The 19170-nt window shown below is 33.8% G+C and overlaps 1 protein-coding gene across 4 annotated transcripts; it reads right to left on the bottom strand.

Moving 5' to 3' along the window:
* Positions 1–6467: 6467 nt before the first annotated feature.
* LOC132187267 (guanylyl cyclase 1) lies at positions 6468–12851 on the bottom strand. 4 transcript variants are annotated; one of them, XM_059601528.1, is made up of 10 exons: positions 12683–12851; positions 12222–12424; positions 11983–12107; positions 11357–11468; positions 10232–10306; positions 9698–9786; positions 9314–9375; positions 8627–8699; positions 7405–7480; positions 6468–6822 (listed from the first exon to the last, which is right to left on the bottom strand). In XM_059601528.1, exons 2-10 carry the CDS (start codon positions 12354–12356, stop codon positions 6748–6750), a joined length of 822 nt encoding a protein of 273 aa, XP_059457511.1. In that variant the 5' UTR covers positions 12357–12424; positions 12683–12851; the 3' UTR covers positions 6468–6747. The 4 variants fall into 4 exon arrangements, with proteins under 4 accessions (XP_059457511.1, XP_059457514.1, XP_059457513.1 ...); XM_059601531.1 differs by having other exon boundaries at positions 10232–10300; XM_059601530.1 differs by having other exon boundaries at positions 12222–12395.
* Between the last annotated feature and the right edge of the window lie 6319 nt (positions 12852–19170).

The following is a 19170-nucleotide window of genomic DNA, read 5'->3' as shown; positions in this document are numbered from 1 at the left end:
ATTGGTCTCGCCGCTCCTTGCTCACATCGCCATAGTCCAGTTTTGGCCACCTTGTGCTAGCGCGTGGACTTCACGCAATGGAGCTTAGTTTGCATGCCATGAACGACCAACCAGTATCTGCCGGTCTCCGCCCACCCCCTCTAGCTCATACCCTCTTCTTGTATGGCTTCATGTGGCCCAATCCATGGCTTTTGTTCAAGGAATAGAGGACCAAAAAATTATTGACTCTAAAAGAGTTGATAAAACACTCATTTCCTATTTGATGTTTGGTTTTTTTATTTTCCATTTTCATGTTGTTGTTTTTACTATGGGTTTGTTGTTGGGAACTCATTTTTGGGAACTTTTGTTTAATATATTGAAGTATTAAAAAAAAAAAAAAGACCTGAATATTATTTTTACAGAATAATGTAAAATATGGATTAATAAAATGAAATTAAGACTATGATGTGTAATCACACTGGTAGCGCGTGGTAATGCATAATGCCGTATGCACAGAACACAGTGACAGACAGACAATTGGGTGGTGGGGGCTGTTTGCCGGCCAGCCAGCCAGCACTAACTACTTCCTGTTGAATAGTTTCACATCATTTCACTATTATTAATCATATTTATAGCAATATATATATATAAAATTAGTATGCGGCTTTGCTTCTTGTGCCCGCAAAAGATCTTTTGAATTTCCCGCCGAAAGCCCGAGTGAGACCCAGCCCAACTCAACCGTCGCTTTCAAATAATATCTAAAGACCAGGAAGGAAGGACACAGATGTCATACAAATAAAATATTTGGATTTTATGATCATCTTTTTTTCTCGTCGTTCGAAATTTGAACTCAACGGTCAGATTTGTTTTGCAGCTATCTCCCACTAGCTGGGGGCGGCCGAAGCTTCATGCCGATAAGGCTTCTCTTTTTCGTTTTTGTTTGTTAGTCGGTACAAAGAGCCATTTGGGACACTTCGTTTGTTTTCTTTTTCTTTTTAAGTTATGTGACGTTTATGGGATGAACATATATATAATTTACGTCCCATCTCACTTTGTAAATTGGGGTGTTATTTTTGGTCCTTGAAAATTTCACTAGAACAACAATATCTCATGGTGTTGTTGGATGTGGTAAACAACATCTTTGTACAATGGGGGTTTATAATCACAAAGCTTTGAATTGGATTGGCTACAAAAGATTTGGAATCATTCAATATAATTTGCTTATCAGAGTAGTTGGTAGATTGAATGAATTACAATCCAAACAACTAATTACAAGAGATTACGATCCTTAAACATGTCTGTGATTATTACTAGTTTCCAAGAAGATAAACGGACAAGCATATCATTGAAACATGTTTATTTTTTGCTTTACTTCCAATTATATGTAAGGATTCCGTTTCATGTACTTCTCATAATTCAATTAGGCCCACAATTTGAATAAGATTAATATTACTTCGAAATTCAAAATTCAAAATTCTCCCCCGCTCTTAATATTATAATTTATATGTTAACTTCCTATTATATTAGATTTTTGGACTTACTGTGCCGTTTTGATGATAATTCTTATTCACATCACATGAGATGTAATACCATACTTCAAAAGGATATAATATCAGCTTCTTAACCATTATAATCCTGTACCATTTTAAATGCAATTTTTTTTCTTCGTCCAGTTTTTAGAGCATTGCAAAATATATATTTATTATTTAGAGAATACTCACTTTTGGATTTCCTAAACCATCCCAATCCTTTTAAAAATATATATATATTTTTTACAAAATTTCATAGTCTTGTTTAACTGACCAACTATAGTCAAAATAAAGTGGACTAACTAGGATTCTTATTGTAAGTAATTCTGTCAACTTTGGCATTGACAAAGGAATTATAGGTCCCCCCCCCCAACCTAGGCTAGTCATCATAGGAAATGAGACCCTTAATAGTTAGTTTTATTCTTATTTAATTCGTAATTTGTCAAATAAGATTAATCTACTTTTTTAAAGTCACAACACAAGAATGGATATATAATGATTGCACGAGTAGATAGGACGTGCACGAGAGAGAAAAAAAAAAAAAAAAAAAATTCAAAACAAGCATAGGCTAGTTTGATAATTTTAATTTTTTTATTTTTGAATAAAATAAAAAACAGGAGAAGTTAAAATGTTTTTCTAAATTTTGAATAGCACTATAATTTTCCCGCTGCAGTGAATGGAAATTACGAAATTTGCTGTTGGTCTTCTTATTCATAAAAATAAATAAATTTACACGTAAAGTAAAATATTATAATATTAATTAAATAATTAAGAGGTACACCTAGTTTTCTGAGTAGGGCCAAGGTGGAAGGTGAATGCAGTGTCCTATATTATTAGGGGCACCTACCCCACAACCCCACAACCCACAAGATCGAGTAAATCTTAAGCTTCTTTCGTGTCAGAATGCTCAACAACCTTGATCGTGCTCCACGTGTCCTCTGTGCTGGCAAATTTTTATAGGGCGGGCTGTGCTCTCACATGCCACACCCAACTAATAACTTTATATAGAACTGTCGTACTCTAATGTTCCTACTTCCTAGGTTTTCTTCTAATTCAGTGGACCCACGTAAATACGAAAATGATCACAACCCTATGATCCGTCTAAGAAGATTGAGTGATTTTCAAAATTTGAACGTAGTGGCGTAGGTCCCACTATCACATGCATGTGGAATAGGATTAGATTCAAAGATTTATTTGAATATGATAAAAAAAAAAAACCACATTAATATGTACATATTAATTTACCTTTGTCAAATTAAATGGGGGTCACATGGGCAACATATAAATGGTCAGCTGAGGAAGTGCACGTGTGGGCTGATTCTTGGCGCTTGGGTGGACTACTAAAATTTTCAAAGGCTATATGGCGGTCGTATCATCACATGCTCCAACACCCCTCCTTCCTCCTGTCCAAAGAATAAAAGGTGGACAGAACAATTGTTAAGAGTTAATTGGATTTTGGATGGGTCCCACCACACAAGGGCGGTTGTGGGGTCTACTTGTTTAAAATCGTTGTATTTAAATTAGAGATTTTGAGCCTTAAGAGCAAAGTAACATTGAATTGGAAGGTAATTTATTTTCCTTGGCTTAAGAACCCCAATTCCAATAGTTTAGGGGTAGAAATTTAGGATCTATATGCTCTCCAAACTAATTAACCAGCCACATGATAAAAAAACAAGTTTCCAAATCATATGCATAATTGGAAAATGATATTTCTCCCGCCAACATTCTCACTTTTAGTATTTCTTGTCTCGGGTATTGGTGATATACTTCTATCTACTTTCCTATTTCTTGTTTTTTGTATTGGTGATATACCCCTACTGATTTTTCTTTGACATATTATTATTTATCAAAAATAAAAAAAAGATATACCCCTTTTTGTATAAGCATATTATTTCATTATTGTACAGGATGATTTTTATTTCGGGTGTTGAGAATCTTTTTTTGGTTTTCTTGTCTAAAGAAAGCATTCGAAGAAACTAGAGAATATTTTCAAGGACTTAAATTCATCTTCTATCAGCCTTCAGAAAAGACAAGTTGGATGCCTATGCATAAATAAAAAGATGACCTAGTTGGGTATGCTTGCAGAATTAGTTTTTTTTTTTTTTTAGAAAGGGTATGTTTGCGTAATCCCATCACCTTCTTCGAAGCCTTGCTAAAATTATTTGGTCTCTTCGTAATATTAGAAGGCATCTTGGGTGAAATTTGAATTTTTTTTCTTGAATAAATTTTAATAAACCAACATGAACCATTGAATTTGGCTTTGCCATAGAGCTTGCATATCCAAAACTTGTCTCTAGCTCAGCACACCGCTTGATAGGATTTTAATAGTTTTTCTAATTTAGCCAAAAAGACAAATAAACAAGGGATCGGGAATAATAATTATCCAAAAATAGAAGGGATTGGGAATACTAACAATTTGCTAGTTGCTTACATTGAATTGGGACCTCATCTTACACCCATTTTCTTTGATGGTAGACTGAATGTGTATAAGATTGCGACGAGACAGTGGGATGCAAACAATGAGGGAGATGTCGATGTCCTAACCTTTGTAACATGGGCTTTTGTGCTTCCTCGTCATCACAACATGCATAATTTATATTATAGTTGATATGTCTTGTACTCATGCGCAGCTGGGGACAAGGAATGGTTGCACATGCTCCTTTGTTTTTTGGACGGGCTCAGTTGTAACCTGTAGGCACATTCTCTGTGCCCAAAAATCTGATACAATATGGGACATAGTGGGATACTTGGATAGATGTTCACAACAATTGTGAGAGAGTTTTTATAGAACTCACCTCATCGAATAAGTTTCAGGCAATTCTCTCCCCTGCTCAGATAAGTGAACCCCATAATCCTTATCTCATGTTTGCTACCCAGATTACTTGCAATATGGCCTACAAGCTCTTATGTTTAGACAAATGGACCCCATAACCGCTCTCTCACATTTGCTGACAAGATCTAGTAATCCAGCCAACAAATTGCTGGAGGATTTGGGGTACTTAGAAAGTATACCTAACACTGTCAGTTCTATAGATAAAGATGAGTTTACAACAAATGGATCTGCTATATTTATCATCTGCTAAATTATTGTGTGCAAAGGGAATAAAAGAGGGAAATTCGACTTCATGAGAAGTTGGAAAGATTTGAGAGAGCTCCGAGAGGGAGAGAGAACAAGCCTCAAAACAGCCCAAGTTGCCGAAATAAAGTTTCGAAAGAATTTATAGCTTCTTCAAAATGACGACATTTTACGAAAAATTTGAAGCCAAATCTAACCTTGCCTCTACTGCCATAAGAAGCTGACTCATGCAGGTCAAATCGGGTTGAAAACAAGTCAGTGGTTGGAAACTTGGTGGTGTGCACTGCCCTAAAGCCCATGTCCAGTTGTCCACACAACATTCTTAATCTTTCTCCTAAGATGACTAAGCCACCTCATTAGAATCATGGTCACCATATATTTTTGATCTCTAAATTATGTTTTAGATTTCAATTTCGCCAATGAACTATCTATTGTTTTAATCTAGTCTTCTAAATTTTAAAAACACCTTAAAAAATTGCTTTTCTCTGTCATACAATCATTATTAATATAAGTTTATTCGATTAGTAATTTTATTCTTCACACATTTTATATTGGTTGACATGATATGTTTAAGTAGTTTTCAATGTCAGCCACTTAAAACACATTATGTTAACTCGTGTCAAATGACTTCGAAGAGTAGCATTACTCTATCCCTATACAAGAGTTCTAAGCCCCAATGCCCACGCATGTGGGGAACTTAACTTCTTGGAAGTTAAAACAGTAAAATATAGACGGTTAGCTGTCTTTCATGAATGAACCCAGCACTAATGCGACTCGGAGAAAAGAGAGAGAGAGAGAGAGAGAGAGAGATAAACTAGAGCTCAGGCTACTAATGTAATCAATAAGAGCACAAATTTATGGAGTCTGTTTCCCATTGTTCTAGGAAAAGTGGTAGTATGTGGGGGACTGTTTTGGGAGTTTTTGGAAAAATGTCTTCAATTATCAATAAGATTGCTAATTTGACCAAACTTCCATCACCCATCTCTTGTAGCCTTGACCAATATCGTGCCCATCCAATTTAATAACAACAATAATTACTTTACTACTAATATGCAACATGGACAACGCTTCCACCCTGAATAATATTGCATTAAACAATAGGATTCCTACATTTGACTGACGCAAGACCAAGTGCAAGTTCAATGAAATGTAAACAACTGAAAAGGGAATGAGTAGAGCCCTAAAATGTGGAGGGACAGCCCCAAAACAAGGGCCGAACCTGCTTTTGGGATCTCTCTCTCACTCTTTCTCTCTCTCTCTCTCTCTCTCTCTCTCACGGGCACGCGCATGGGCGCACATACACACAAGTATTCAACTGGCCACATACGGATGCATAAAACTATTAAAACATGCATGCTTTTAGGCCAAACATAGACTTCCAGGTTGGCACAAGGCCACCAAGCTTCAAGCTGAGCGATAGAGTGACAACCTTTAATACTTCACGAGAAACTCATGAATTAGATAATGCTTGTCGTGAAAATAATTGCTACATGACCAAAACATGCATGCATTTAAGTAGTGAAAGGTACCTGCAATTCCTTCCCGCATCTATTTTTTGCAAAATATCGCCACTTTGATCATACATGCTAATCTAATCGCATAGATGCTGTTTCAGCCTTCGAGCATCAAACATAAAAATTAGATGAATAATGGAATATAGGCACAAGCCGCACAAGGAACAAACAATAGTGATTAATGGGCACGCGCGCACACACACACACAGGAATGATACTTGATCATGATGTACCACATAAAGAATACTTCCGAGACAAACTATTACACAAAAAATGACCAAAAGGAAGAAAATACAGCCAGTTATGAAAATATAAATGGATCGATCTTAATTAATTCATGTTTAGTGCTAAACTTGAGCTTTCATAATCTACAGGAAGGCAATACAATTGCCATTTTCCAGCATTTTGGGCGGCAAATACAGAGTTTACAATAAAAATCAGTAAATATAACATGCTATTATACATTTCATATTTGATTTGTATAAAAATTGTACAGAGGATCGATATATGCAATCCCCGAGTGGATACCATATGTGGTGAATACTGTGATACTCAAGCCATTATTCCTTAATGTACAAACTATACACAAACAAGTTGGCATATATGCAAAGAATTGATTCAATAAGCTAAGGAGATCCAAGGAAAAAAATCATAAATCTATATTGACTTCTGAAGGAAGTTGCACTGAAGGGCTGTTTTGTTTTTCACTCTTCTCCAAAGATATCTGCATAGACAACCATACCATAAATGTGATAATCAGTACAGTTGAAATTTTATATAAAGCATAGATTTCTCTTTTATTTTCTTCCGGTTTTTTTTACAAGTCAAAGCTCCATTGAACTAATTTATTTGGTCAGATCTGCGCTTAACCCACATAAAAAATAAATGCAGCCCTAGCACCCAAGATAAAAAAGAATACTTAACATCAAAGGAAATCCTGGCCTCACCTAATGAATAGGCTGAATTCAAAATCTTAACACCACTTACTAATTTTTACTTTTCTTCTTTTCTTTTTTTGGAAAGCAAAATTTGTTGATGATTTTCATATACTTTCTTCTTTAGACCCCCAGTTAAAGGGTTTTGAGGCTGTACCGTTGAGATAAAAATAGGGGGATGCACGGACCCATTACTAATACATTTACAAGTGGTTCCATATTGTTAATACTTAATAGGTATATATGTATGGGTTTACATGTCCATATGTCAACGCCAAATATTGAAGGCAAATCCTTACAATAAATACTTCCTACATTACAAGGTAAGGTATTATACAACAGAAAAGGCAGAAAAGAAAACGTTCACTGACCAAAAGAAGATCCTCATCAGTACCAAAGCATTTCCGTGCTTCTTCTAGGCACTTCGACGAGACTCTCTTATGTTTGCTGCAAAATATGCACAATATTTTAAGTGAATATTTCCATTACACTGAACAAAGTTTGAAACTTAATTTCATGAGCTTGAAACTTTATGCAAGCAAATTCACTAAAAAAATCATATTGTATCAAATCTGGATGGACACTGACTTGACTTTTTGAGCACTATCAGATTTATTACAGCACAAGAGGAAGTTATAAAGATGTTCAGTGCACCATCCTGAAGTAACAGGTTTAGCTTAAAATATGAACCTTTTTTTATGTATGCATACAGATAGTAACCCTGATATACACCTATACGGATGCTTAAACTCACTGTAATAGCAAAATGATGCTGCAATTTCAGCAAGTTGTGCACATGTATGCGTGCTACTGCACAACAGTTTTTAATTAATCTCGCCATATAATCACCATGTATGATATAAGTGATCAATGTAAATGGTCATAATTTGTGATCAACTTTTAACAGTACAAAACAGGAACTGACAGCAAGAAAATTAATAACCTTCTTGAGCTTCAAATACTTGGCCCATTATATACAACCTACGAAGGTTTATGACTCCTAAGAAGAGGTGTTATAAGATAGAGGAGAGTACAATTCAACCATTGCCCAACTAACACTTGGAAACTTCAAAAAATAACAACAAAACTAGGAAGCACTTTATAGAACCCACATGAATATGTCTTTTTTCCCCACTTTAGTTTTCGGTGCTGGAACAAAGCACATGGTCCAAAATGCTCAAAGATCAAGAAACTTATGGACAGTACATATATAGTAAAAATGATTATAAAGAGAGATGCATTGAAGGAAACCTGATTGTATCATTGTAACTCCTTGTTTAAGTTAACTTATTGGTCTGCTCATGATTTTTCTTATGTTGTCATCTTGTTTGGGGTAGTGGATCCGTTTGTCTATTTTGTGTATAATGACAGAATGGTACATGAATTTAAAAGATTTCACTTCCAAATAGCTCTCTAACACTGAGTTTGTCATCATGCTCTCAAAAGTGAGATACTTAACAACATCAAACTAAAGGCACCCATTAAGATGGTAATCATAACAGCTTTGTCTTCTTCTAACAAAGAAAATATTCCTTTTCCACTGAGATCAGTATGAAGGGGAAGGTATTTAGAAACGAGGAATAAAGATAATACCTGGAACTTGCAGGATCTCTAATCTCGAACTCATCTGCATCAGTGTCATAGCCACAAATCACGACATAATGACCTATAAAAGATGTTAAGTAGTCAGTAAAGAACTCATATATGGCATGCACAAGAGACTCCAATAAACAAACTTAATGAGACACAATTGTTGAGAAAATGACAAAAAGCAGAAATGATTAACCAGGACATAAAGAGATGAGAAATTAAAAGGGCAGAGTTTTAACATCTCAGCAAGGGAGCATGAGTTCTGAATTACAATTCTATTAATGTAGTGCGATGTGTTTAACGTGGTATCTTTGGCGTGAGAGGAATGCTTGGCACTTTGAAGACGTAGAGACATCAATGATGGAGTTGGGGAAAAATTGTGTTTAACATGTTACATCTTTGGATATTTGCATATCATAGCTTGCTTGTTTCTAATTTGCAGATTTTTTAAAAAATTTTGTTCTTATTTTTCTTCATATAAGGGGTTCGGGGGTTCTCTTGTATACTCTATGTGTACTAGGGTTGCGCCCCTCTATGCTTTATTTATGATATGCAATTACTTATCAAAAAAAAATTAATGTAGTGCGAGATTGCAATTCCCGAGAATGATTGCTATAATATACCAAGATAATTGTAATCATCAAATATACATAATTAACAAATTAGAAAAAAAAGAAAAGAACCACTCACCAGTGTAGCCAGAGTTGCTGGCAAATAAGTCAGGAAAACTTAAATTCTCAGGCCAAGACTGACTGCAAAGAGAAATATTTGGCAGAAGCATTTAACATTAGGTCATTTTCTCAGATGTACATTTGTTTAAACTAAAAAATCGTTTCGATGAAAGAAGATGCAAAGCCTTCAGTTTAATACACAAGCATATTCAGGAGAACATACAAAGCAAAGATAATAAACAAAGTGAAAACTTTGGCTACATGAAGCACAGATAAACTTGGTCATAATGACAAAAAAATTATAAGACATAGATATCAAAAAATAACTGCAACTGCATTGATTAAAGGAGAATCACATTTAAGAAGAAAAAAATAGAATGAAGCAATTACATGAATCCCATACCTCAACTTGTATTGGTCGACTAATGCAATTGCAATATACTTCCCAGACAAAATCAAGAATGAAATTTCTTCACCACTGATTGACCTGCACTGTAAAAGATAAGGTTCATTGGCTGGTTCCAAATAGATTGTCAAACAATACCTGAATAAAGAATGTGTTGATTTAGGAAAAGAAGATAAGCGTGACCAAGGTTTTAGGTCTTTTAATGGGTTTATTCCAACTAATCTGCCCCTAGAATAAAAAATTTTATGGCCCCAATGGGAGCAAAGATACTTTCAAGTTTTCAGGTACTTCAAGTGATTCTCAAAGAAGTCCAAATAAAATACAAAGATGAAGAAAATGAATCCATTTACTTGTATACAAAGCCCCAAAGGTTACTTTGATTATATAACTAACCAGCATAGCCCTCCTATTCACATTTTTTAGCTATGAGATAAATTTGTTAAAATGAAGTCTACAAAAGGAAAATAAGTTAACCATGTAAAAATGCTATATGATGGTTTCATAATGCACACTCGGATGAATAGATTATACCTGTATTTTAATCCCAGCTTCCAGTGCCTTTTGAAATAGCATATCCACTCGCACCAGATCATTAGGTAACTGCTCCTGCACAATATCCAAACTGTAACTTTATGAGTATCAGAGTGACAGCAAGACAAACTAACTCGTATATCAATTAAAAACAGTTCCCCAATATATATCTATACCATGGATGAGTTGATTAAATATGAGTCCAAAAATATGTTACAAGTATAGAAATACTTAATATCTAGTCATTTACAAATTGGACAGAAATTTTCTCCAAACTAATCTGGAGGAAATATTCTCCAACCCATTTAAAATAGTGCCAAGTGTCTATAAACATTTAAAACATATACTAAATTCATAACGTCATTAATAACAGTTTACTAACTTAGACTAAATTTAATGTGCCTCTTAAATGTTTATAGATACTTAGTACTATTTTAAATGGGTTAGAGGATATTTCCTTCAGACTGGTTTGGAGAAAATTTTTGTCCTCACAAATTTATGTAATATATATATACTTAGAGAGCTCCTATAAGTTACTTTATATTTACAAAAGTAACTTATATGTATCCTTAGATACAGTATTTATTTATTATTTTTTTTTCATTTGACAATTACTTCACCTTCACAAGCATGCATGGCAACATTGAATTTTGCCATATTAAAACTAAAATTTTAAAAATAATAGAATGCATGTTTGGCGTATAATATTACATCTTATAAATTTTGGAAAACCCTAATAGAACATTATATATTACACCTTATATAATACGTATGTATTATATATGTATGAATTTGCTATATGATTGCAAAATATATATTATCCACATTAGTGTTCACGCCATTAACATGCAAGTTTTCTCCATACTGACATGCAAACCTCGTGATCTGACATGTTCTAGCATCACTCACAACCACTTCCTTTCATCTTGTAAGATAATTTGTAACCCTCACTGTAGACTAATACATGTGTGTCAAGAATAAAACTCCCTAATCATAAATTTGTAATCTCCAGAAACAACCAAGATAGCAAAATATTTTCTTTTTGTTCTTTTTCTGGGTAAGAAACCAGATAACAATAAACTACTAAGCCTTTAAGAAAAATCCACAAATGTGATAGGAAATCACCTGGTAAAATGTTTCAACAGAATAGCTTGGATTTGCTCCAACAGTTACTGTGAAGAAGGAAAACTTAACAAGATACTTATGCAATAGATATGCGAGATCAACGGTCCAAATGCTGCAAACAAAGTATTGACAAGGAGACATATTAGAAATCTTCCACATCAGCTTATTGATTCTGTGACTCATATATCATGTATGAAATCAGACAAATCCTTTGACCAAGATGAAGTAGCAAGCAATCATATGATAATCTATATCCATTTCAACATTAACCATTAAGCTTATCAATCAGTACAAAATCAAAGCACTAGGTCATTCAATGAGTCAAGATGACAAGCTCTACCTGTTGTGCAAAACTTTAATTGCACTGATAAGCTATGGCATAACTTCTACATTGAACATGATACTATTCAACACCATTGAACGATTGCAACACACTAATCACCAAGAACCAGACACAGATCCAAAGACAAAGTCAAGTAACTCAAGAACGAGATTCTACGAGATCAATAAATTATTGTTGCCATACAATAGCATACCTCCCATCAAAATGAAACATAGCGATTGAACTAAATTGGTAAACCGCACAAGGAATTGAAGTTCTAAATTCTTGTTAAGAAGAAAATCACCTCGTTGTGCAGCATAGCTCTGCCAACGCCTGAAAATTGCAGGAGCTAATGCCAAGAGTTCTCAAAACCATCAGAACACAAGCAAGGCCACAATCCCAAGAATGCTGCTGGTTTATGTGAGGGACCTATATGCACCAACCGACTGACCTTAATAAAAATTCAAACAAAACGAATCCAAACAGTAACATCAATGACCACTAGACTTATATTTATTGGCAGAATCACAATGTACTACTCACTTCAACAAAGTAAGAGCGCGGCAAGCTCGCATTGTGGTGTAATTCTACCAAACTCAAACGATCTCCATCCGATACTTGTGGTTCTTCTTCGTCGATCTTAAGAATCTTGTTGAATAGAAAATACAACGGCCACATGATAATGGCCTAATTAACAATGAATCTCTCGGCACAGCGCTAAAACTCGTACATACAAATAAATATTCCTGAGCATGAATACAAAACAATAACATTTCCCGCATATGAGAAAAAACTTAAGACTGAAAGTTTTCTTTTGCTACAATTTCTTATTCACGTGATCAAACCGATTCCAACCAATAATTGTCAACAAATTCACAGACTAATCAAGAAGAAATTGCTCGTAAACAAAGAACACAAGCTATTGATGGACAATTCAGCTATCGAATTTTGGGAAAAGATTAAAGAAAAAAAAAAAATCTGAAAAATCGTAGACGGAATTATACCTTACGCTTCGTCCGGGAAGGAGAAAAGGGGTTTTTCGCTCTTTTTGTGTACACTTTATGCAGAAATACGCTCTTTCCTATATGGTCTTTCTCGATTCTTTGATGCCCTCTGGTCTTCAAGATTCTTGCCAAAATGGTCAAAATAGTTCGGTGCTATGGATAACTTACTTTCGTTTTCCTTTTTGGTTTGAGGATTTTTTTTACTTTCCTTTCCTTTTTTGGGTCTTGATTTGGGCTTAAGGGAGTCATGAAAATGTCGCAATGGGCTGGGCTCTTAAATTTATCACTTCCTTTAATTTTCGAACACTTTTGATTGCAACACAAATGTTTTTTTTTTTTTTTTTTTTTAAATCTAAATTGAGTTGGAGTGTCTATTAAATTGTTAGAAAGAGCACATGATTCTCAATATATTTTTAAAATGTACGTGAGAATTCATGCAATACTTTAATCTTATTAAGAATGCACGCAAGAATCATATATTCTAAAGATATATGACTGTTTAGAGAAATGTTTGGTTTCATTATCTTACTGGAGTAATGCTATATATTTCTCATATTGTATTCTTCTAACAGTGACACGACTTTTAAAATTATTATTAGAGCTATGATTAATCATTATTGAATTTTGATCAAATGATAATTTTAAAAGTCACCTCATTTTTTTATAAATATAAGAAAAACTTTTAAAATTATATAAAAAATTGTGTAAATTCACCTTTGAATCTGCACATGTGGCTAGAGTGTCTATAATTAGGGCTGCAAACGAACAAAGCTACCCGTGAACTCGCTCGAGATCGGCTCGATAAAGCTCGGCTCGTACCCAACTCGATTATTAAATGAGTCATTCGTGGACACGAAACTATACTCGCTTATTAAACGATACATACTCGTATAAAACCCGGCTCGCTCGTTTAAAGTTCGTGAACATACTCATATAGGGGCTCGACTCGCTTATTAGCACGACTCGTGTATATATATATATATAACTTATTAAATAGTTTATATATTATAAATAGTATTTATGCTTATATAGTATGCAGCATAAATACTAAATATATAGTTAAAATATTAATAATGTAGTCATATAATGTATAACTATTTATAGTTAACTAGCGTATTTTGTGTATTAAACTAAGTTAACTAATTAGTTAATTGGTTTAGTTATATATATAGAGAGCTAATTGGTTAATATATATATAAAAAAAAATGTTAGATAATTTGTATATATAATAAATGGTTTTTTTTTATCAAAGTTGCCCTCAATTTGTTGGTTGGAAAGTAAAACGTTTTTACTAATATAATTTGTCTCATTGGGAAGATGAGTCATTTAAGTTAAATTTTTTTTAAAAAAAAGTTTGTATTAGTTGAGTCGGTTCGGCTTGGCTCGCCCGGCTCGACCCGGCTACTAGGTGAGCTTGAGCTCGGCTCGCACAAGGAATCTTCCTTGGTGAGCCGAGCCAAGCTTACATTTCGGAGCTCGGCTCGAGCTCGAACTAGTGAAATTTTTAATTGAGTCGAGTTTGGACAGTCATGGCTCGCCCAAGCTCGGCTCGTTTACTGCCCTATCTATAATCCTTTTCCCATGGGATAAATACTCTTACCATTTCTATTTGTTTTTAAAAAAAATGGACAAACACACTCGACGATATAATAAAATGGAACAAAACAATTCCTTTCGACCTAATTTAAAAGGAAATTTTATCTTTATTTATTTATTTTTAATTATCAAAGAACGGCCCAACAGTCGTAATGGATTGGTTTCGTGGTGGGCCATGCAATTTGTTTTATAGTAGGACTAGTAATCCCGTTAACGTTGAAGCTTCCTAGTGGTCCTAAACCCATCTCACTAAAACGGACGGTTTTTGATGGTGGTCCTGGTCGACGTTATTTTGGTTCCTATCCAGATCCAACAAAGACGGCACCCGGCCGATTCAAATTCAAAAGGCCTAAGCTCACCTATAAGGCTATAACTGCCAACATAAAGCTGAAACATCAATGAGGGTTCTCATTTATTCGAGCTTAACTGTGAAAAAAGTAAACATAAAAGCAGGTGGAAATAGGGACCTTAGGGTTCTTAGCTTAATTGGGTATGTTGATAATGGCTCAAATTGTCAACGAATGTGAAGATAATTGCTGAAAAATATCAATATTCAAGTTGGTGAGCTCAAGTCATATTTATCTATAAGAAGATAATGTTAATTTTAAAAGGAGTCAAAGAACAACTAGAATTAGATTTTTTAGAGAAAACGTGTGTAGATAAATATGTGGGCTGCAATGCTTATCTTCATCATGGAAAAGACTTTATATTCATGATGGTTTCGTTTTCCCAGCAGCAATTGGATTAGAATTGTTTCTCCTCTTTTTTCGTGATTAAGCCTCTATAAAAAGACATGCAATCCTTGGTTAAGAGGGGATCCGGAAAATCCAAATTGGTGAGAGCACTTTGTAGCATTTACAAAGTGTAGAGAGTTTTTCTTTACTGGGTATTTGAGAGGGACAGTTGAGTGAAGTGTACAAGGGGTTAAGGGCTTGGGTTTGGGATATTAAACTTGAGCAGTTCAGGCTTGTACCATTGTACTCAATATTTCCTAATAGTAAAGAAGGAAACCGGATCACTCCCCGTGAACGTAGGCATATTGCCGAACCACGTAAACTCTTTGTGTACGTGTGTGATTGGTGTGTGTTCTCATGTGTTTTCTTTTCAAATTTATCTTTCGCAAAAAGGGCTGGTGAAAAATTAATAACCAATTAATTATCAATTTTCCTAACAGGGTAATAATAAGTAACCGAGCACATGCAACCGGGAGGGACATTGAATGCTTCTAAATGCAGTGGAAAAGTGAAAACATGCACCACTAAAAAAAACACTCATTTACTGCCTAGGATGTGATTATCTGGTACATTGGAAGACTGAACCGAACGCTCTAGTACATAGTGGTTTTCATGTGATATGAATAGGAACCTGACACGATTTCAACATGTGCACCATTCTATATTTCGTGGTATGTCTTGATGCTCAAAATTGAATTGGAAAGGAGGGATGGGAAGGTGGAAAATGAACTTTGGTAAAGCAACCAGCATGCACATATCAAAAGTCAAGGGTTGCTGCTTTTGCTTTATCAAACGGCTATAGAAAAATGCTTTAGGATATTCAATCGAGTGTCAACCACAATATGGTAGCCGTTGTTGGAGCTTTTTGCCTTTTACTTTCTAGTTGGGAAGTTTGGAGTTGAAAATTATGCATAAAGGTATATATATTTAATGAATCTAAAACCTTATGCATGAGGAATTATATGAAAGGGCCAAAAGGGGTTTGGAGATTCATATTGAAAAAGCTCAACTACTTCCCACTTCCAGTTGTTATTGTCAAATTCATCCCAATTGTTTTAGTTATACTAAGGGTTCTCTTTGTTAATGTTTTTTAAATTATATTTTTTTTATTTAAAAAATTATGTTGTTGACCAATTAGTGGGCTCAGGGTAACATCTTAAAATCTGGGTCAAGCTGGCTTAATCCCGGAAACTAGGCATGAATTATTTAAATATCCAAATTAATACCAGAAACAATAGTATTACGTAAATCCAAATATTGCATACTTTCAGGAACCGTTTGCTCTTAATCATGAATAATAATAATAATAATAAATGAAGAAGAAAGGGGAAAAAAGTACAGATGAGGGGGCCCAAGCTGATAAAACAATTAAATAAGGAGTATGCATATTTGAAACTTTATTCCTCGTTAAGATTCATTTTCAAAGTATAAATTTATTTGCCAATTTTGGTTTTTTATTCTTTTCTTGGTTTGGGTAAGTCTTACCTTTTTATTCTTCACCAACGGTTTATGTTAAAATATTAATTATATAATTAAATTTATTATTTTTTATTAGTTTAAACTTTTAAGTTAAAGCTTTTAGAATAAACAAAATTTAATATAATATCATAACAAAGTTCGAACTCTATTTTGGTAATCCACTTTCAATTTTAATTAAATATTATAGGTTTTAACCTCATTTATTAAGTTGGAGTTCAGCACATAATAGGACCATCTACATTTCACTTGAATAATTTTATGGTCAATATTTTATTTTGTTATATTTAATGGCATAAATATTACTATAAAGTAAATATATTAACATTGTATCACAGTAAAATAAAATCTTGACCATAAAATGATATCTTCAATTTCAAATGAAATAAATAGGATTAAACACACAGCTCTACAAAGATAATATCTGAAATACAATAGAGGACTTCCTTAGTAAGGCCTTGTTCCACGGTGAGACAAAACGCTTCTTTCGTAAGACAATGGGCTGCACCGTTGAGATGTCGTCTAACATGATTAACCTTCTAGCTTTGTAGACTACTTAACATTCCTCGAGCTTTCTCAATAATATGTCCATAATGGCTCCAACTCCTGCCATATTTCCTAAGTGCATGCACCACTTGAAGAGCATTGCCTTCCAGAACCACTTTGTAAAACCCTAGCTCACGACATAGATGGGCTGCTCTCAAGCCGCAATTGCCTCTACAACATCTGGCTCAATAATATGATCTCTACGTGATGATAGAGTAGCCGAAACCTCTCCCATCCCATATTTAACTATCACACAGATACCCATCTTCATTCTATGTTTATCCACAACGACATCCCAATTTACTTTAACAAAGTCATTATTGGAAGCTTCCCATCTGAGATCATTTATATTCCCCCTAATAACAATTCCCTTAGAGAATTTGCTGTGCGATAAGCCTCCAGCGATTCCATGACACACTCGGCCACATATCTTATTCCGTTTGAATACATGTGAAGATAACGTAAAAATATTAATCAAATAATTAAATTAATAATTTTCTATAGCTTAAACTTTGAAGATAAATCGTTCTTTAAAAGTTTATCCATATAATTTGTACTCATTTTTTTCTTTTTCTTTTTTCCACCTAAAATGACCCTTTTGTGTAGTCCTGTGGGTTTCACTTTTCACTAAAATTCTGGTAAAAATATATATAAAAAAAAGTCTCGGATTTCGGCAAGCAGCAACAAAAAAGTTCAAACAGTTTAAGATTAGAGGAGGTCCTTTTCGCAGAGGACGAATCAACCACTTCTGTCATATAGTCATTTAAACGGCTATATAACCGAATCTTGAATCCATTCAAAAAGATGATCAAATTACCATATCGCCCTTTCTCAACAACTATTATACAATATCCTGGTTTTAACTTATTGTTTGTTGTGTATTGAGTCTCTCATATTGGATTCAAACTTCTGTATTGAGTCTATTGACTAAATTAAGAACCACAACTCTTAAAGGTATGAGAAAATTTCATTTAACCTCTCTAGATTACAAGTATCTTTAATGCCATATTTAAATTTTAAAAATTTGTAATATAGTATTATGATCTTTCAACCCATTTCAATCACTCGTATTGTTTAATTTTTTTTGTTAACTTAAACCGCCGGTACGTAAATTCTTCTCCAATCAAATTTTAAAAAACATAATTATGCTTGCCTTTGACTTTGAATGCAAGTTATTAAATTATCACTTATTTCAAAATTTTAAACTCATAGAAAAAATGAATTCTATCACTTGACAGTACTTTATGAAAATGACTTGTAAAGTCATGATTTGAAATTCTTATCTTCCTTATAATATAATGTCAAATAACACTTATTTCAAAATTTTAAGTTTATACAATTTTAATCATTTATGTAATGCTTTAAAATAGATAAATGGCAAATATTTGCTATAAATTAGATCAAATCAAAGTAACACATTTAACAGGAATGAGTTGGATTGTGTACCCAAAATTAGAGTTGGATCGTTTGGTAAACGATTTCGTTTCGGTTTTGGTTTGATATTGTAGCAAAAATTGATTAATGTAAAAAAAGTAAGAATAATTTTTTTTTGAAAAAGTGAAAAAGTAATAATGTTTAGTATTGAAAAAAAAAATGTTTTGTAGTGATTTTTTTATTTGAATAGTAATAAAAAGTGGTTAATGTGATGCAAAAAATAAGAGAATATTGGAAAAATAAAAAAGTGAAATTGCCTTCCTTTGCATAAACCGTTTACCAAACGAACCTTTTTTTTGGTGTGTTCATTGCCCGTAAAACCCCACTCATTGATACCCTAGAAAAAATAAAAATAAAAAAAGACCCCCTGACTCATTGAAACAATGGGTTGGAAAGAGCAAATGCAAACCCAAGAATTCAATCCATCTTAAAATCCATCACATGTCCACCGAACCTAACCCACCCATTTCCATTTATTTCCACATTTTCCTACCCGTGGTTCCCACATTTTCATAATATATTCTTTCTTCCAATAATTCATTCTCAACTAAGTTGCAGATTTCTTTGAAGTAATTAAATGAACAAGTTAACAATAAAAGGAAAAAAGAAAAAGAAAAAGAAGTAATGCTATACACCACATTTTTATTATGTGATATGATGTAATAGGTAGTCGATAGTTTGTTTGTTTGTTTTTTTTTTTTA

Source organism: Corylus avellana, chromosome ca7 (assembly GCF_901000735.1).
Source record: "Corylus avellana chromosome ca7, CavTom2PMs-1.0".
Taxonomy (NCBI): domain Eukaryota; kingdom Viridiplantae; phylum Streptophyta; class Magnoliopsida; order Fagales; family Betulaceae; genus Corylus; species Corylus avellana.
The sequence above is the reverse complement of the archived record's forward strand: the minus strand, read 5'-3'. Positions and strand labels throughout refer to the sequence as shown.